At 45.2% G+C, this 20,725-nt stretch overlaps 1 protein-coding gene across 4 annotated transcripts in view; it reads left to right on the forward strand.

The window, feature by feature from the left end:
- Positions 1-20,401, forward strand: part of HIPK2 (homeodomain interacting protein kinase 2) — a 121,049-nt gene extending 100,648 nt beyond the window's left edge. For 2 of the 4 annotated variants that reach the window (XM_042889632.1, XM_042889634.1), the window contains exons 10-15: positions 3,290-3,432; positions 4,159-4,338; positions 7,061-7,342; positions 16,620-16,867; positions 17,862-18,022; positions 19,755-20,401. In XM_042889632.1, the coding sequence (XP_042745566.1) occupies positions 3,290-3,432; positions 4,159-4,338; positions 7,061-7,342; positions 16,620-16,867; positions 17,862-18,022; positions 19,755-20,222 (1,482 nt within the window). In that variant the 3' untranslated portion in view covers positions 20,223-20,401. The remainder of the gene's footprint in view (positions 1-3,289; positions 3,433-4,158; positions 4,339-7,060; positions 7,343-16,619; positions 16,868-17,861; positions 18,023-19,754) is intronic. The other 2 variants (XM_042889633.1, XM_042889635.1) reach the window with 1 other exon arrangement.
- The last annotated feature ends 324 nt before the right edge of the window (positions 20,402-20,725 follow it).

The following is a 20,725-nucleotide window of genomic DNA, read 5'->3' on the forward strand; positions in this document are numbered from 1 at the left end:
TTATCTGAAATGCCCAAACCTTACCCAATTCACTGTCCTGCTGCTACATCAGAGTTGCAAGTGACTCCGGAAAGACTGTCTGTTCTTCTTCTTCATTGAGATCAGTAGGGATCTCAGAGGAGGCTGCGACAGGCCTCTGCTGAGGAGGAATCGGTCCTGGAACCTTCCTGGATCCTCCTGAACTTGCAATCTGAGCAGCAACTTTTGCAGTTGTGCTGGTGAATTGCATGCTGCTGAAAAACATCTTCTATGTTTTGATTTTGCAGCTTTTTATGAATCGTATTTCTGTTCATAAGTTATGGGAGAGATGTAGTTGGCAAAGACAAGGACCTGATGGCCAAGGAGCTCACATTGTGAGCCTGTTGGCACAGTTGCCCAAATTACTCTCACAGAAAAAGCATGGTTCCTCCCAGCAAGACCAAATGGAAATGGGAGCCACTTATTACATACACTTCCTCAAAGAGACACCCATCTCCTCAGAATTAAAAAAAAAAGAGTAGTTTGTCATCCCTTGTGCTGCCTTTAGTTCATCTGTCCCTACAGGTTTTCAGTTGATGTCGGGTAGTATCAGGCATGTTTCTGGGATCAAAAGTATCTTTAGCATTAAGTTATACAGCCTGGAAAAGATGATCTGCAGTTCAGAAATGGCCATGTGCAGTCAGGTACATACAGACTTCAAGATTTATGCCCGTGCATTGAGTTGCCAGGGTATGTCTGCTGGTGCAATTACTGCAGTCCTGCAGTTCCTTTTTTCTTCTCAAGGTGGCCTCTCTTGGGTCACCACTCCATGGTAGCAAACACTCTGAAGAAGCTTTGCTCCATATGGCTGTCCTGTCCCAGTTACAGGAACTCTGTTTCTTGGGCTGCCCTCTGATGCTTTCTATTGACATTTTTTGCACTGTCAATTCAACAAGGCTTATTTGAGCTGCTTCTGAAAAATGCTCCTCACTTTCATAGATTTTATTTTTGATTTAATAGGAGAGAGAGAGTCTCTGTCTGCTGATATATCTATATGTCTCACATGATGAGAAACATTAGCTTCTGCTCTTATAGCAAGGCTTTCTGATAGATGCTGGTGGCATCTGGTGTCCACTGGCCCTGCTCAGTTCTGGCTGAGCAGCTGGTCTCACAAACAAATCTGTACCCAATTCCAGTTTCCTGAATGGAAAAACACAGCTCCTTTGTAATGCGTTGTAGTCACATCTGATCTCTGAATGACTGTGTCTCTCTCTGAGCTGTGAGCTGTTCCTCTCATGCACAGCTGGTTATCAAACGCTGCTCAGACCAGACTGTCCGAACTCCAACTACTAGAGGGGCTGTCCCCAGCAAAGAGCCTGCTGCCTCCTGAGCAAGTTTGTCCAAACGTATGCACAGAGGCCATTGAAAATGGGCTGATCCCATCTTTACAAATATCTCTGTACAGCTTCAGATCTCAAAAGGGGCAAGGCCGTACAGCTTCTGTGACGTGACCCAGCACTGTCCTCTGTCCTTGGATAGTGTCCTGAATGCTTGAATTTCTCGCATTTTAACTCCATCCCAGCAGTATTTCTTCCCATAGAAGTCCTGCCACCAGCTTTCAGAGCAAACACATTTATTCCATTAGTTGTTCTTCTTTACACCACAGGTGGGAACTTAGTTGCACCAGGGGCTGCACCACCTCCAGGGAGCAGAGGCCAGCACCGCACTCTGACACAACAGCACAATTTCAAAACAATGCAATAACTGAGAACAGATTGAGGCTGCAGGCACGAGCCTTCCATGTGTAAGCACAGCGTGCTGTGCTGGTGGATCAGCCTAGACAAGTCTTATCTGCAGATTAAATGATTCAGTGGTCCTTACCTAATAAGTGAGGAATTCATGCCTGGACCCTGACACTGAATCCAAATTTATGCTCTGCAGGAGGAAAAGGAGTTCGTATATGTTCACTTCTCCTACTGAAAAGGGAAGAAGCAGTTTTCTCTGCAAGTAAATCCTGATGGCCCCTTGGGCCTGAGCACAACAGTAGTTGAGTCTCATCTTTTGACTCGAAGCTGGTTAAAAATAAAAAAAAAAAAAGCAACTTTTTTTCCTACCTGATCTTTTACCTTTTCACCACCTCCTCCTACCTACTCTGACCAGCACCAGGCCATGGCTACAGCTGCTTAGATGAGGAGCTCTCAAGAGTTCTGTGACAGTTCATCTTTTGCAGATGTTGCTAAGAGGCCTCATAAGAGCAGCCTTTTCATTTAACATGGCATAATTACAAGATGATAAAAATTTGGAGTGGAACTGGGAAAAGTTTCATTTTTATACTGAGGGTGGCAGAGGGTGATTGGGGTACAGGTTATGGGATGCTTGTGAGGATGGAGATGGAGGTGAATGCCTGCTTGGATGAAGCCTCCCTTCTTTAAAATTTAGCGTCCATAAGGCTTGTGAGATTATATAACATAGGCCTATGGAGGGCTGCGTTCCCCAGCCCAGGCAGCATGCAACAAAGAAGGTTTCCCTCTAAAGGAATCGCAGTGTGACCAAGCCAAAAAATTGATTCATGTGGAGTCAGTGGAGTGGGAGGACCTGAGGGATGATGGCATAGCAGAGCAATGACTCGACTTACAGAGCAGAGATCTCCACCCTGTGAGGGGGGCACCCACTGAAAAAAAGCCAGAGAGCGTATGGAAGGAACAGGCACGTGATGTGCAGCAGTCAGTGTACAGCTACTCTCTGCTTTGGCCAAGGGGGTTATAGGTAGCTGGACTAGGCAGCTAGATGGTCATGCTGTGGAGAACCCTCAAACTCCTCTTCTTCCCCTCTTCGTGAAGGCCTTCAGCCCCTTGTTTTCTGTCCTGATCCCTGAAATTCTTTCTCCTTTTAAGCTGCTTTAAGATCCTGAAGTCCTCTAGGGTCTGTTGAGGTCAGAGGGAAAATTGGCTGGAGGCAGGGAGAAGTCCCATTTAATAAGACCATAACTCCCAGTTGATCTGAATAGTCGAAATTAAAAAGTGCTCATCTATTGGAAGTTTGGATTGAAATGCAGGCCAGTTTCACTCTCTCCCATTCCAAGTTTAACCTGACACACAGCTACTGCTTTGGAAATCAGGGATTTTTTCTTTCTTTTGTGCTATCTATATTGATAACTTTACTACTTCTGCCACTGTTTCCCAAAAGTATTCATGATCTATAACTGAAAAGCACCAAATGCTCGGTAAGATGACCACAGTTATTACAAGGAGCCCCAGCTGGGTGTGCATGATTGCTTATATGCCATTTATGATGACTCTAATTAAGAAATGCATTTTCCTCTGGTCAACAGCAAGCATGGCCCAGCGGTACACAGCAGATCCTGCTCCCTCCTGCCTGGCAGCAGCTGACTGGGGTGGCCACCCACACTTCTGTCCAGCACGCGACCGTCATCCCTGAGTCCATGGCAGGCACCCAGCCACTGGCAGACTGGAGGTAAATCGGTGGCACATGGAGAACATGCGTATGTGCCCATGGGACAGCCAGCACATGTGTGATGATGGCCTTTGGGCTGGGGCACTGGCACTTGAGCAGGAGTTGAGGGCATGAGGGTTGTCTCTGGCAGTGGGGATTCAGCAGCTTATTTATTGTCATGGAGCACTCTCTGGTTTCCCATGGGCAACAAGAGTGCACAACGAAAAGAAATTCTCTCCCAGGCTGCTCTAGGAGAAAGCTGAGCAGTCTGCTCCCAGTCCTGCTGTCTTCTCCAGCCTTCCCATGCTCCCTATGGTATCTGTCAGAAGGCCATACCAAGAGTCACCCACCCTGGATCTGTGTGAATTTTGCTTGGACTTCAGGGCTTCCTGTAGTGGTCCCCAATGCTGGAGAAAGCCTAGGAAGCCACCAGTAATGGCGAATGCTGTTGGCTATGGCCTCACAAGGCTGTGAAGCAGAAGGGAAAGGCCGAGGGCTGCAGCCTCTACCTCCGGCACCCTGCAGCAAATTGTGTCCCCCTGTCTGAGAGCTACCGGCTTCTCTGTCCACCATTCCCCAGGCCCAGCACCATGCCCACTTCCTTGGGGGGAAAACATTCCTTCCTGAAGATAAACCGTGGCACCGAAGAGCCCCAAGGGTAGAACCTAAGTGCAAGTGGTGGGGAGAAAGCCTGCTGGGGAACCGCTGGTCGCATTTTAAGCGTGTCCCTGTCTCCCCTCTTTGCAGAAACACCCATGCTCACGGCAGCCATTATAATCCCATCATGCAGCAGCCCGCGCTGTTAGCTAGCCATGTGACTCTCCCTGCAGCCCAGCCCGTCAATGTGGGTGTTGCTCACGTCATGCGCCAGCCGCCTGCCGCCGCCACCTCCGCCAGGAAGAGTAAGCAGCACCAGTCGGCACCTCGGTGAGTGAGCCTGGCCCCACCGCTGGCCTCGGTCGGCCTGAAATGCAGGCATGCTGATAGGAGTGGGGTTTCCAGAAGCCTATGGGGCAAAATAAAGCTTGTTCCACTGCCCGTGACTTTTTGTGAGTGGACTGTCTGCTGCTTCATTAAGGGGCAGTTGGGTGTGTTTTATAGCCAGCAAACACCATGTGGCGTGGTGGGGATGCAGGACAGGAGGCTCGGGCCCTGCTTGTACAGGATGTTATGCTGCTGTGATTGCATGAGGCCTTGCAGTCACCAAAACATAACATAGAGCTGTCTTTTAAGGTCAGTGTGGCACAGTGCCCACTTGCCAAACCTCTTCTACTCGCATTCCTGAGGTGCGGTGCCTGCATATCCATGGGGCAGTGCACTTCCAGAGACTGCTCCTTCAGGAACAGGTGCCTGATGTCTGCGTGTAAGACCTGCCCTTTCAGAAGCAGTTGAATGATAATCACAAAATTGTAGGGCATGGGAGGGAACTCTGGAGTTCATCTAGTCCAAATTCCTGCTAAAGCAGAGGGTTCCCTAGAGTAGGTTATGCAGAAAAGCATCCGGGCAGGTTTTGAATTTCTCCAAAGAAGGAGACTCCACCACCTCTCTGGGCAGCCTGTTCCAAATCTAAGTTTGATGCACTGCAGAGCAGAGGACTGAGGCGGCTGTGGGCTGTCTTCAAGCTCTCAAGCTTCTAAAACAGGTGGTTGGAGCCTGTCTACAACAGTGCACAGCAGCAACAGATATCCACATCAACTTTTTCCTAATCATGGGAGCATCAAACAGGGAGCATTTTATAAAGGCACCTCATGCAGGAGCAGTTCTATCAAATCTAGGTAGGAGCATTTTGCTCTGCAAGAAGAAAGTTGGGTGTTCCTTCATGTTGTGTGGTGCAATTAAAATGGTGGGATGACTGTGGTGCCTGTCACAGCCCTGTGGTCCTGCCTACAGAACAAGGCTACTGAAGGTGTATGTGCAATTGTCCTGGGGAAAGTCCTCTGGACTGTAAGAATAGCTCCTCTACTGAGCTACATTTCTTTCTTCAATTTTTTTAAGGGGGGAAGGGGGAAGAGGGCGAAATGCGAAGAAGAGCCGTAAGTGCAGAGAAGAGAACTAAAATGGGTCACTACTTGTTCAGTGGCAAAAACAGAGGAGCTTGTGGTTTTCCTGGGTGACTGGACTCGGGCCAGAGGAGCTCAGAGTTCACAACCAATTTTCCTCTAGTTAAGAGGCCGCTATTTAAATCCTTCCCATTTATCTGCTCTCTAATGTTGCATTTACTTTGGGTGAGCTCCAGCTGTCTTAGTCCATTCGCAATGTAGAGCAGAGGCAGCTCTGTCCCCAGCAAGCCAGTAAAAGAGAGTGCCTGTTGCAATAAACATGCCTGTGCAGGGCCTCCCCTCTCTCACCCCTCTGCAGGAGCAGGGTGCCTGTACTGGGGAGGAATTGGACACTTCCAGAGCCACTGCTTTCTAGGGCTGTACATTGTCATTGATTGTGATGCTTTTGTAGCCAAATGAGGAACGTGCTCCTTTGGAAAGAAGGGTACTCCATGCTGCTCATTGATATTCAGAAAGCACTGCAAATGCTACTGTGCAGTCATTTGTTATGCAAAAGACCCTGTGTAAGTTGGTATAGTGTGATATGTCCATAATGACTTCCTTTTGACAGATGCCACCTATTCCTTTTGTTAGCTTTTAGGCCACACTGAAAATGCAACCCACATCTCACTGTAGAACAAAGCGAGAACTTTGTGTTTTTTGCATCTGCAAATGCTCTGCAATAAGCAGAATAAATGCAATTTTTTTAAAAAATAAACAAAATTAACAAGATTGGCTTTAGTCAGTAAATACATCTGCAAACCTGTGCCACACTGTTTTCTGCGCTGAGATCTCCAACCCAGCGGTCTGTTTACAACTTTCAGACAAGGAAGATGAAGTAGGAAGGTGGGGAAAAAACAAGGGCTTGGGCATTATTTTCAATACATGACAAAAAGATCGTTCTTTTCTTTCTGACTGATGGGTGCTGTATTTGCATCCTCACGTGGGAATGACATGAAACTGAGTATATGCCTTCCTGTCTAGGTACTCCGATATACAGGACTTCTAGAGGATGAAGCATGGGGCAGGAAATGTTAATTGAAAACGTTCTTAATTGGCAAATTAAATTTTCAACTAAGTAAAGCAGTTTTCCTGATAAGTGATTGCTGTTTTCCACCATAAATTCTAATTTTACCTTTAGCTTTTTTCTGGACAGAAAAAAAAAAAAAAACAACAACAAACCAAACCGGTCGTGATGTATACATGCAGTTCACCAGGTACGGGAGAAAGGGATTATCCTTTGGGTTCTTTCTCCTTGTGTGATGGCCATGCAATGCCTGCCTGTGTTTTGTATGTCTGGGCTGTGTGACTGGCCTCTACTTCCCAGTCTAAACTATAGCCAGGGACTCCTGGGAGGCAGCATTTCTCATCTGGAAATGTATGTGGAAAATGAAATTGAGTTGTTTTTTTTTTTTTTACTAAAAGGCAGTACTTTTCAGCCAATTATAAGTCATGTGAGGCACTCTGACCTTTGGAAAGGTGACCGTGCCGATTTTGCAGTTTTCCCAGACTCCATAAGTCAGCGTGGGGGATTGAGAGGCTGGGAGTCAAAAGCCATGGCAACTGAGCAAGCTGAGATTTAACCAAGTAACAGCCTTTCCCATTTCCAGAAATGCATCCACCTACGAAGTTTCGTCCTCTCAGTCCGTCAGCTCGCCTCAGCGGTCGAAACGAGTGAAGGAAAACACGCCTCCTCGCTGTGCCATGGTGCACAACAGCCCTGCCTGCAGCACTGCCGTCACCTGCGGCTGGGGTGACATGGCCACCAGCACCACACGGGAGCGGCAGCGGCAACCCATAATCATTCCCGACACCCCCAGCCCCGCAGTGAGTGTCATCACTATCAGCAGCGACACCGATGAGGAGGAGGAGCAGAAGCATGCACCCACCAGGTGAGCAGCAGCTCTGCTCTTCTCTCTGCGGGTGAGAAAAAGAGGCAGAGGAGTGCTGTAGGGTCCCAGCAGTTATGGCTGGGTCTTGGCGCCCGGGTCATCTTTAGTTTGGGAGGAAAGGTGATGGAGGAGCTGAGGTTCCAGCAGAGGACTTAGCGGTCCTAGCTCATGTTCCCCATCACTCTGTACGTTTGCTGTGGATTTTGGAGAAGTGTCATAGTCTCTCTGTGCCATAGTTTCTCATCTCTAAGAGGAAATAATAGTTTACTCTATTTTGAAGGACTGTTCAAAGGAGCTTTTGGAAGATCTACGATAATGAGCCCTTTAAATCACATAGCTATGTAAAACAAAGACAGTAAGAAAGGTTTGGAAGAAAAGTAGCTTGAAACGGCCTTTTCTCTTTCTAAGTAATCCAAGCAAAGCATTAAATGATGCCTTCCATACCTTGTATTTTCCATCAAAAGGACATGAAAACAGTTAAGGTTTGTGTTTTAAGTGCTCAGTAAAGAGTAAGTACATTTGTACGAGGGTTGCTCAGCTCTGATTGTGTTTCCAGAACATCCCAGATACATTGTCATAGGAGTGGCAGAAATTGATGTTTTCTTGACTGGCTGCAGAGAGGCATAGATGAGGCTATAAAGACTGTGGTGACAGAGTTTGCTCCTCGGAGAATTATTTCACCCAAATAAACAGTGCAGCACAGGGCAGCTGCCACTGCTGATCATCTACTGTGGATGAGAGAGAACTGCATTTTCTAGGAGTGTCTTTTCAGCGCCTTTGATCACATGCAGGCACTCTAGATTCCCCATCTGATGCCAGTCAGAGGATATCATTCTGTTTTATAAGTTGTAGAGAAGTAAGTGTGCAAACAGCTGAATAATCATACCATCTTTATGCGGGTAACTGAGCTGGGAGTTTTTTAACCTTGTCCCTCCAGTACTGCCAGGAGAGAGTTATTACTATTTCTTATTTAGGACGTGCTCCATGGCAGATTTTACTTTAATCACTGGAGATAGATATCTATATCTCTGCATCTCTACATCTCTGCGCTGCAGTGATAAGTGGAACACTGCAGATGTGCACAGAGCAGATGAGATGCGTTTGGCCTCAAGGAGCTAAAAATCTGTAAAGAGGAGCTGTTCAGTTCAGGTGTCTAGAGCCACAGTTTCAGCCTGCCTGTCATCAGCCACTTCTGCTTTCCTATCCCCTTTCCCTTACCAGTGAACTCCACTAGAGATTGCTCAGTGCATCTCAAATTTAAGCTCACTGTTAGTGAAATGATTATCATGGGGAATTGATCACAGGACAGCCATCACGTATTTCACCTTAAAAAAAACTCCATGGTTTGGTAGAAGAAAGTATATTAGTATATTTTTGGAAAGGGTTAGATAAAGTTCAGAGTGGAAATCAGGACTAGAAATAAGGGAGTCCCTTAAATAAGGAGTCCCCTTTTCCAGGACTCTTAACAGAAAAGAAGAACAAGATAAGAGTGCTGAAAACTAAGGTTGTGAAGGTGGGCACATACAGAAGGCGGATATCTGTCTCAAGAATTAGGGAAGCTGTTTGTGATACCATGGTGCTGTGATACCAGGCTTTGAGAGATCATGGACAAGTATTTATATTTACCACCTGGGTATCATCTTGAACCTGGAGTGAGGTGGAAGGAAGAGCTGTCTCTTCCACCTCAACTTGGCTGCTATCTGATCAGTTGCTTCACTCAGCACCTCTCCAGGGAGAGAGGCAAAACAAAGTTCTGGAGAGTGTCTGGAAATCACTTTGGGAGTGTAGGGTATTTAAATGTTTGGCCAAGATCTGGTGGGGGGCTAGGAAAGTGCTCCTGGGAGCCAGACTTATATAAACAAACTGGCTTTCGTATGACTAAACCATATTCAGGACACGTTCCTGCCTAGAATGAGATCCCTGGCTACTTTTTGTATCCATATGGCATACCTATACAGAGTGCCAGGACTACAGCATTCTTGGGAGGCCAAAGCTAGAGAGTTAGATTTAATTCCTGAGCAGTGTAGAGACATTTTGCATGGACATGGGTAATTCCAGGGTTGGTAAGGTTGTCTGTGCAGATATAAGCAGAGCAAGTGGAATACTGGGCCAGAGATACAAAAAACAGCATGTCCAGAATTAGAATTTTGGATAAAAGTCTCAGAGAGAGTGAAATCAGCTTGCTCAGAGCCTTTTGACCTGGGTAGATCCAAGACTAGATTCTCAGCCACAGTAAAAGTCACTCGCTTTCAATCAAGGAAGCTGTGTCAGCACTTAATGCCAACAAACTTTGCCCCTGCCAGAGATGAGTTTGTTTGTTTGCTTTTTTCCATTGAAAGCATATCATTTAGGAAAGCACCTCTAAGTTTTCTTACATGGTTGTTGTTTACAAGAAAATGGGAGTAACAGTGAGGTACGTGCTTTACGGTAATAGGCACCCAAGTGTTCAGGATCTGCAACTGAGTTCAAAACGAAACTGTGCAAAGAATGTGTTGTCTCACTCATATTTATGCAAATGTAATGCTGCTGGGCAATAGCTGTGGTATGGGGGTGAAAAGCAAGGAAGAACTTGAAACATTGTCTGAGTGACAGCCTAACAATATTATCTTTCTTGGATTAGGGTAGGGAAATAATATGGCGGTTGATCAGTCAGAGTTAACAGCCTGATCCCATCTTGTTGATAGCAGTGGTATCTTTGCAGTAACTTCATTGAAGTTGGATCCACTCCTGAATTTGCTGCAGCAGTTCCTTCTCTTATTTCCTGTGGGGTTACAAATTTCTCTTTGACCCACAAGTCTAAAATGTTTGCTTTACTGATTGCTCAGTGAAGAGAGATTAAAGCTGCTTGTGGCTGTGAGAAGTAGGAGATCATTCAGTGATGTGAGAGTTTGTAAGTCTCAGTTTAAAAAAGATGGGTAAAGCTGATAAAACATGATCCTACTGTAGCGGTTTGGATTTAGTGTGACAGAAAAACCTTTCTGTGTTACCAGAGTAACACCAGAGAGCTTTTCTAGTACAGGAGAAGCAACTTCTTTTATTGTCAAAAGAAAAATGTGAAGAATTCAGTGTGATATGGGCAGAATTTTCCTTTACCTAATGAAAAACGCAGATGTTCACACAGAGTGTTTAGGCAATACCAGGAGGCAGAGCAGGCAGGCCGGCATTTTACTCGTTCTTTGCTCACCTGTATTTGGCACTGGTGATGAGTATAGTTTGTTGTAATCTTCTTAAAATCAATAGTCATCTGAAAATGTTGCGGTTCTGTTGTTTGAAGGCGCAGAGGAGGTGGTGCAAGATGGGCTCTGGGGGACCTGCTCAGTGGAGCCTTGTCAAAGAGGGCCATCTACTGGGCCCCATCCCTGTGCCCAGATAGAAATTACAGAGGAGAGACCTCGGGAACAATTCCACAGGACCCATCCTCATTGATATGGTGAAGGATTTTCAGGGTCAAGTTCCTAGTTTAAAAAATCAGTTTGTCAAAGCCAGGGCATTTTGCAGGATATACTGATAGGTTTCATTGTCCTGTTGTTTTGGTGGTTTCTTTTCCTTTTGTAATATTCCCAATGCAGTGAAATCTAGGGAGCTTCACAATTGCAAAAAGTTTTGACTATTTTTTAAAGGGGAACAAAGTGTCAGAGAATTAACTAATTGAGAATAAGACTTTTGTTTGCTGGTTTCCCTGGATATAGATTTTCTTCTTTTTTCAAACCGAAAGCAAATAGGAAAAAAAATTGAAATAGTCAAAATGAAAAGGGAATATTTTGACTGAATAAAGCTATTTTTACCTAGGTTATACCCAAAAGAGACAAGAGAGCCTCTCACTTCTCTGCTGTTTGCTCTGCCACTGAGACTTTAAATAACATCTCTTCAGCTTGGCTTTCCATCGCAGTAATCAGTGTCTTCCCGGGCAAGAATCACAGAATCATAGAATCACAGAAGACTTGGGTTGAAAAGGACCACAATGCTCATCTAGTTTCAACCCCCCTGCTATGTGCAGGGTCACCAACCACCAGACCAGGCTGCCCAGAGCCACATCCAGCCTGGCCCTGAATGCCTCCAGGGATGGGGCATCTACAGCCTCTTTGGGCAACCCTGTGCCAGCACATCACCACCCTCTGAGTGAAAAACTTCTCCTAATATCTAACCTAAACCTCCCCTGTCTCAGTTTAAAACCATTCCCCCTTGTCCTGTCACTAGCAACCCACGTAAACAGTTGTTCCCCCTCTTGTATACACTTCTTTCTAGTTCTGGAAGGTCACAATGAGGTCTCCCTGGAGCCTTCTCAAGAAAGCTGACCGAAGCTAATTAATCAGCTACCAGTTAGCCTCAATGGCCATCTTCGCTGCCACAGAATTCTTGCAGGATTGTTTTGTTTTTTCCTTAAGGTGATAAACTATACAACAAAGTTTCTGTGTGGGTCTTATAACTGAGCAGGAGCTGATGTGAGTTGTTATTTGCCTTGTTTCCATTATCGCAATGATGGTGGAACGTACTTCAGAGGGCATTCATTCTCCTTACACACAGAAATTTCTGGCAGGCACAAACCAGGTGTTTTTGCCAACTTGTTGATGTGTATGTGAGGGTCAAAATACCACTTGAAGTTCACTGTTGACATCTAGCCTATTGTGGCTGTGTTATGCTGTGCATGATAATGGACTGACTCTGCATAGCAATACATTGACTAACCACAATCATATGGTGAAAAGATTGCTGTCTTCCATCTCCAGAAGACACACCAACATGCAGCTAATACCTAAAATAACAGAGATAGACAGTAGCACTCTCAACAAACCATCAGCAGCAGGACCTTTACAACCTGCTAAGCAATTCGGTGTATTTGACTTAAATAGCTACAGCATGTAGCTATTTACCCTAATAAAATGGCCTCAATGTAGTACTTGATAAGTACTTCATACCATCACAAAGAAAGTGAGTGCAGATTAACAGGTCAGGAAAGAGGTTGAACTTTGCAGAGAGAGGTATGTTCTCAACACTGAGCTATGCATGGCATAAGATCTCAATGTGAAGAGAGAGATTGTAGTGGTGGTGTGAGTTTTTGTTGGCTGACTCTATACTTTCTTAGAATTGATGGATTATTCTGGAGCAACAAACTCGAAGTTTCATATTCTAAAGTTTTCAGAGAACTGGAACAAAATTTGTCTGATGAAAAGCTAACGTACTGTGGTGTACTTGCACACCAATTCGGTGGCACAGATGTGGGAGCACCACCTTCTTTCCTCAAAAAAGAAGGCCATCTTAGTGACTTTGAGAGCCAAAAGACTCCACTGCCATAGCTTCACCCACCCTGAAGGGCTTGCAACTGTATGTGTGAACACACACTGAAGGTGGAACTTCAGATTTTCAGTGAAGAAGATCCTGTTTATGTTATGCTGTCACACACCATGCTTTTGAGCTTGACCTTCAACAAATAGAAATCATCTCCTCTTAACTTGCAACAGCTGCTGTTGTCCATGTCCCTCATTACTTAGATGGTGTCCATGTAGCTTTAGCACCTAATTCAGCATCTTCTTTTCCTTGATTTCCTCCCACGTTTCATTCTCAGAATCTGCCTTTGGCACCTTTCCATTAACAGCATCTTGGATGCCCAACGTCATTTCTGGCCCTGTTGTACCTGTGCGCATATTATCTTCTCTTTCCTCCTGCAGGTTTTTCTTTGAAGTCCTACCTTACTGTGGGGAATAAGGATCCATGATACATGCTAGAGAGCCTGTCTCTGAGGGTTGCTTCTGCTTTGTGTTGAGGGTCTGTGCACATTCAGTGAACGTGGGTTGCTTTGTGTCCAAGTTTGAGCTTAAGCCCTTCAGGACTGAGTGGGAACAGTCTGTTACTTGTGAACTAATAAGCTTACACAGCAATGCTTTTTCCAGCTGCTGGAAGGGAGGACACAATTCCTGCCACTAAGGGTTAAAAAGCCTTCACAACTTCTTGCTTTTCAGTCTGTGTAGATGGATTTGATGCCACTTTGGTAATCTTTCCCCCTCTCCCTCATCTGGAAAATTAAAATACACCTACCCACACAAGGCAGGCAGGCACACAAGCTGACCAGGAACACACGCTGACTCTCAGCGCTACTAAATCATGTATGCTGCTGCTACTGTGCTTGCAGGAGGGAAAGCAATTACTAGGGCTGGAGTGAGCTTAATAGGAAGGGGGCAAGGCTTTAATAGTATTTTTCTGTGTAAGCACAAACATCCCCAAAAGCTGTAGCTGAGTTATAGGAATACAGTAAGCTTGCTGAGTAGGCAAGTGCTGTGTCAACAGGTATAAGCTCTCAGCCCTGATAGTTTGTGAGCAGGGAAGGCAGTACATCAGCCTGGACCCCACACAGATAACTTCTGCATTTCTACAAGGTGGGGAGAGGAGCTGAGTCTTCAGAGGGAGCTGAAAGGAGCGCAGTTGTCGGTTAGCAAGGATTTGAGAAGGGGGAATGCTAGCTCTTCTGGTCTGAATTTTCAAAAGCCCTGTTTCAGCCTAATGTGTATCTTTAAGCCTGTGAATCAACTGATTTTCAGCATGAGTTGGGCCTTTGATGCTTTTGAAATTCCCACCCTTAATCTCTCAGGCAGGCTGTGGTACAGCAGGTGCCTAACTCCAAGCGTGTGAATAGTCCCGACTGACTTCTCTGCATTCTCTAACATTAACTGCAGTTGCTTCCTTTCCTAAAGAAAAAAAAAATCCCACTGCTTTCAGTGGAACTCCTCTTGCACTTGAAATGATGCAGCCTGCTGAATCAAAAGGCTAATCACTTTGGCCCTAATCCTGCAAATATTTACCCATCTGCTTTAGCTCCATTACCGGGAATAGTCCAGCTGATTTCAGTGGAACGACACATATTAGTTGTGCTAAGCACTTGCATAAGTTCTGGCAGGACCATAGTTCAGGTCCTTCTCAGGTTTTCATCCATAAAATGAGCTTAATATCTTGCTAAGGTCCCTTTCTCTTGAAAGGTTTGGGTTTGGGGTCACTTGTTTAACCAAAGATTTTCGTCTTTTAACCAAAGAGAGCTATAATGTTTTGAAGGAGAAGATTCCTCATAGGCTCCTGCTTTGGCAAAACTTCAGTCAAGTTAGTGAAAAATATGCTCATTTTCAAATAATAAATATCACACATTTCACAGAAAAATGCCCTTCCAGATCTACAGCTCAGCCTTTTCCATGTCAAGTATCAGCTGAGAGCAAGTATTTCCAGTTCAGTAGCTCAGCCCCTTTTGTAAGGAAGGGACTGTAAAAGAATAGCTAGACCTTATCAGTTGTCAGAAAACTCTTTAGTGACTTGATTTTTCTTTATAAAATGTAATAACTGTCAGAGATAGAGAATATATTTCTCTTCCCAACTGGCAGCCAAGGGTAGCTGCAAAGGGCAAGCAATGTGAATACTCATAAATGCATGATTACAGGCATTTCTACTGAAGGAGAGAGGAATATTGATGCAATATTAGTCATTTTTATTGGCTTAATATTCTTCTTTTGTAGCACCGTATCCAAACTCCTACATCTTTCTTTACATAAAGTAGTTATCCATCTAAGATGGCTTGTTGTTCTTTTCACTCCTAATCCAGTGCTCCTCTGCTCCTTAAGGAATGCCGGGGTACCAGGATTCGCTGTCATCTGAAAGGTCCTGCAAGCATTGCTTTCAGCTTTCAGATTCTTGTGTAACAGCTTCCCCTCTTTCTCTGCTCGCTCTGTTTTGTCAGTGCCATAGGATAGCTGAGGCCTCTCATGAGGTACTTTTCACAGTGCCTAGAACATCATGGTTTTGTGACCACTTCGAGTCATGGCAGGACCGTGCTGATAGCTCAGGAGACCTTTGTATGATGGTAACTTGTTTGTGAATGCGGCACTCCAAGGCATTCTTTAATGGAAAAGATAGCTGATGGTTATAAGTCCTGGTGAGCTGTGGTTTGTGAAAGCAGCTGGAGAGGCTTTGGGACAGTTGGAGGGGCCCACCACCATTGATCCTGCCTGAAAAACAATTCAGGCAAAAAAATGTCCTTGAAAGGAAACTGCATTCAGTGTATGCTCTGCCTTTCCCTGGGTAAGATGCGATGCTGAGACTAGAGAACAATTGGTCCCATCACAAACTAAGACCAGATTAATCAGCTCTGACCTGGACTGGACTGGCCAGAGTGAGAGAACAGAGGGAAAAGGACTTCTCTCTTTGTAGAGTGTGCACTCAAAAAGTTAAGAGTTGGATTCCTTTTTCTCCATGGCATTTCTGTTTCTGTTGGGGCTGTTTCCACCATTAAGCCTAATTACTTAGCTTTTTATGTGCTATCCATTTCTTTTCATCATTTTAAAAACTTCAGTTGCCATAACAACATAATGCAATCAGTGAAACATAGCAGCTATTTTCTGTAGTCAAGGTCTGTGCACTGTCAAGGATGTGAGCCATTTAAGCAAATCTTCACTATCCCCCTTCCTCCCTCCTCTTTTTTACTCTCCCTTTCTCTCCCTAAACAAGCTCATAACAGGAAGAAGAAACCATCAGGAGTAATTAGACACAATAGCAGAGCAAATCCCAGTTGTACTCGTGCAGTCTCGTATAATGAACTTCTAGCACTAATCTTGGAAGTGTTGATGTTCCTTTTTAATCACTTTTTTGATGTCATAGATAGATTAGCTACAGCAGGACCTTGATAATCCATGTGAGAGCCAGGAGACCCAGTGCTTATTTGGAAAAAGAAAATGTAGAGCTTCTGTACGGCGACACACACTTCACTCATTTTTTCTTCATTCATTCCTCAGTTTCAAATTTTTCTTGAAAATATATGCCCACTGCAATATATTAGTAAATAGAAAAGAGTGTATTTTGTAGATTCATGGGATTTAATAATGAAAATCCTTAGCATCTATTATTAAATCATTGCTGGAAGGCTGGGAGAAACCACCACATTTTTGTGTGGGTGGTGAGACTTGCAACAAAGCATAGTATAACTGCTGGGTCTGTACTGCACACGTATATAAAAAGCAGCCCAAAAATAAATCTGGCAGTCTGATTCAGTGCTATTCTAAGCAGAGTGATTATAAGATCTATCCACGATGTCTTACTCACTCCTTGACCTCCACAAAGGCTTCCCTAGAATAGTAATGAGTGAGTTTTGAAGCCTGGGATTCGGCATAAGCAGCCTCCAACTGGTGAAGGACTGCAGGGTGTGCTTTGCCTTCGCAGAGCTTGCCTGTCGTGGGCAGAGTCTTCCGGTGGCTTCCAAGTTGATAGTTCCCCATTCACTGTTTCCATTTGTATGCTTGTGTTTCAGCACCTTGTCCAAGCAAAGGAAGAACGTCATCAGCTGCGTCACTGTGCATGATTCCCCCTACTCCGATTCCTCCAGCAACAACAGCCCTTACGCCGTGCAACATCGTGCAGGACAGAATAACGGGAACACGTACGACACCAAAGGGGTTCCAGAGACTCACTGCAGTGGGAACCCCCGAACGATCATCGTGCCACCACTGAAAACCCAAGCCAGTGAGGTGTTGGTAGAGTGTGATAGCCTGGCACCAGGTAAATTGCACCTCTTCCGTCAAGAGAATTAGTAAGAAATAAATGATTTATCTTGGAAGAATCTCATTGTTCGGTTTCATTTTCTTTGTTTGTTTATTTTGTTTTCCAAAGAAACCGTGCTCCTGCCTTGCTCTCAAGTGATACATCTGTTCTTGGGAGCTGTATTGCATTGCTTATGTGTCTTGGTACATACAGGAGTCACAGGGGCAAGTGTTACTCCTAGTTACTTCTGTGCAAACTCAAGAGCAGAGTGCAGTCTTTAGCTCAACATTTGACAGGAAAGGCTCCCAAATGCAAGTGTGAACCTTTGCTTCCCTGCCTTTCCATAGGTTTACTACATAAAAGAGATTGAAAACACATGTGCATTTTCATCTGAACTTATTGACGTTTCTGGGAAGAACAATTCCCCAGCATCTTCACTATGGACTGATGAGTTTTGCTCATCCAGAGCCTCTGTAGTATTAGATAGTATAGAGTGTTGAAAAGGGGCTTATGTGGAAGTTTGGCCCAAAGCAATTGGCTTTGTGCTACTTGACAGTCTTTTCTTTAGATGCACTGCTGGTGAACACGAAGGCTCAGAGAGTGAGCTCCACACTAGCTCGCTCTCCCTCCCTTCCTACTCACCAAGAGGTCAGTCAAGCCAGGGCTTTTTTATGCTGTGCACAGTGTACTTTCCTTCCTCTCTTTGGGATTTGTACCTGCATCATACAGTTCTGCTGGCAGAACAGTTTCTCACACTTCTGAAGGATCTTTAAAGCCTTCTCCAGGGCCAGTTTGGGGTCCAGATCTGCTTGTCTGCCTCTAGGATAACAGTATGGTTTGAGTATAAGAAGCACTGCTGAGGTATCTCTTAAGAGAAACCATTTTCTTATCCTGCTTCTGTTTTATGTCTCCTCCTCAAAACCACTCTGGAGGAGACTCAGTGAGAAAAAGGTAGGGTGAGCAATTAAAGAATGTGATATAAGCTACAAATGTGTTTCCTTTCCTGGCACAGTCACCACCAGTCACCACTCATCCTCCTACAAGTCCAAGTCCTCCAGCACCGTGACCTCCACCAGCGGTCACTCTTCAGGGAGCTCGTCTGGAGCCGTTGCCTATAGGCAGCAGCGACCAGGAGCACATTTCCAGCAGCAGCAGCCTCTTAATCTAAGCCAGGTAAGTCAATTGAGACAGATTTTGGTGGTGCATCACCCAGCTGCAACCCACTGCTCCTCCAGTATGGGCTGTCCTTTTCTAACCTAATGATAGTTGGGCCTCGTGTTGAGTTTGATGGATTCATTTCAGCTACATTGAAGAGCTTGATATGCTAGCTCTGGCAGTAGAGACAGTGCAGATCCCAGCTGTGAACGGGCTGGCAGTGTTCTTAACGTGTGTTTGGAAGTCAGATGATCTAAGAATGTGAGCGGTAATAGTGTAAGATTGGAAGATGCGTTAGCTCAGACACAAGGTGGTGAAACAGGGCCGTGTAGGAAAGTCTGAAGTCTCTATAGCTGTAGGTAAGTACAGGGAGAGTATTTCCTGAGGAAAATCTCCAGCAGATGTGACAAGGCAAAACTGAGCCTCTAAGCATAAACAGGACCTCTTGTTGCGTAACGAGTTTGATTCATTCCATGATAAATCTGGGCTGAGATCTGAACAAAATCCCATTGCTTGGCATCAGGCAGTTCTCAAGATGTTTCATGGTCTGTGATCAAAATGCCCAGGGGATTCCCCAGGAGGTTCATTAAATGCCCTTTTCACAGGCTGCACCTGGAGCCTCTCCATTCCCTGAATTGAGGTGCTGAGTAGGGAAGTTACAGCAGTTATCAGTGTTTCTAGAGGAGAATGTCTGGAGAGCTCAAAGGACAGTGCCTGTTTGCTTCCAGAGCAGAACTGGTTTAAAACAAAATAATTTGTAGGAGAAAAATGTCCCCTCCCCTCAAAGTTTAGTTGAAATTTGAACTAGCTTGAAATAAAAGCAAGTAAAAATGGAGGCAGTGGGTGAGAAGCTGTTTCCAGGAGCAGAGGAGAGGAGTGGCTGCCATATTTTAAACCACAGTGACAGTATAGGGAGCTCTTAAAAGGATAAAAAGAGTTGGAAAACTAGAAGGAAGTAATATGGAGTGCTGCTCTTCCTGCCCTCTAATTTCTACTTTTTTGTTACTGAATATTCTCACTACACTGTAATACAAATGACTGGTAGAATTATGTGGCATTGTTGTGCAATGCGGAAAAAAAAAAAAACAAAAAAAAAACCTGAAGAAATCTCTGAATAAGTACTTTGTATCTGTCCCACTGCAAGAAGATGCTTGTGCTGAACTAATTATGTCTGATTAGATGAGGGTGCCAGGCACCTGCAGGATCTGATCGAGCAGAGGGTTTTATCTCTAAAAAATAGAGTAGCTGCTTTACTTATCCTGGAAATGGTAACCTTAAAGACCCAAACTGAACGAAAATAAATTGCCTGTTCCAGGCGTAGCTAGGTGATTTAATTCCCCTGAGATATCCATGCACTGTATTACATCATCAGAGAGGTCAGTAACAAAAGCTGTGTGTCATTTGAGTGATTGGAGATGTGGAAGTGTTCCTAGGACCCAAGCATCCGAGGCTGGGTCTCCATGGGAGCTGTGTCAGCAGGTCGTGTCTCACAGCGGGGAATTCTGCTCTCCTTTTAGGGGCCACTGTGGTGAACATGTAAGGCTACAGTGTCTTGCTAGGCTTGGGAGGGACTTCTTGCTATCGCCTGTTCCCAAGGGAAGATTGTGGTGATGCTGAGGATGTCAGGAGAAGAGCCGGGGACTTTCCCGAAGCCGTCTCGGTTTCACGGGGTGGCCCCAAGCACCACTGAGGATGTAAAGAGCCGTCTCTTGTCTTGTAACCAGTTATCACTATTGCTGTCTTTATCCAGGCCCAGCAGCACATCACGACTGATCGCACAGGGAGTCACCGGAGACAGCAAGCCTACATCACTCCAACGATAGCTCAGGCCCCGTACTCTTTCCCGCACAATAGTCCCAGCCACGGTACAGTTCATCCTCACTTGGCCGCGGCTGCCGCTGCTCACCTGCCCACCCAACCCCACCTCTACACATACACCACCCCGGCCGCCCTGGGCTCCACGGGCACCGTCGCACACCTGGTGGCCTCCCAAGGGTCTGCACGGCACGCCGTGCAGCACACCACCTACCCCGCCAGCATCGTCCACCAAGTCCCCGTCAGCATGGGCCCGCGGGTTCTGCCCTCGCCCACCATCCACCCGAGTCAGTACCAGGCTCAGTTTGCCCATCAGACCTATATCAGTGCTTCTCCAGCCTCCACAGTCTACACTGGATACCCACTGAGCCCCACCAAGGTCAACCAGTACCCTTACATCTAAACACTGGAATAAGGAGCGAGAGACGCGCCCGCCACGGGGGAGTGAGGCGGCTGCTTTTGTACTGAAGAACATGACAAATAACAATGCAATGGGAGGCTCGTGGGAAACTTGAACGAAGGAGACTTTCAGGAAGAAAAGAGAAAGAGGAAAGAAAGGGGAGAACCAATTCTACACTTTTTATTTAAAAAAAAAAATTAAAAAAAAAGAAAATGGAAAAAAAAGAACAGAAAAAATATAAAACCACAAAAAAAAAAAAACAAAACAAAAAAAAACACAACCATTCTGCACCAAACTAGAGAGAGAGAGAAGCAGAAGGACCCTCCAGCGGGTCCTGTGTTTTGAAGAACTTCACCAATAGACTTTTAAAGGTTATTTTCATCCAATAGTGAGCTACATTTAGAAATTTGTTGTCCAGAACACCTAAAATAAAATCCGTCAAGCATTTAATCCAGTAGGTGTATGGATTAGGGATTTATCCAGCACTTCAAAGGGTTTTGCCCCAT

The sequence above is a fragment of the Lagopus leucura genome, unplaced genomic scaffold, assembly GCF_019238085.1.
Source record: "Lagopus leucura isolate 7727_CA_CO unplaced genomic scaffold, USGS_WTPT01 Super-Scaffold_100159, whole genome shotgun sequence".
In the NCBI taxonomy this organism is placed as follows: domain Eukaryota; kingdom Metazoa; phylum Chordata; class Aves; order Galliformes; family Phasianidae; genus Lagopus; species Lagopus leucura.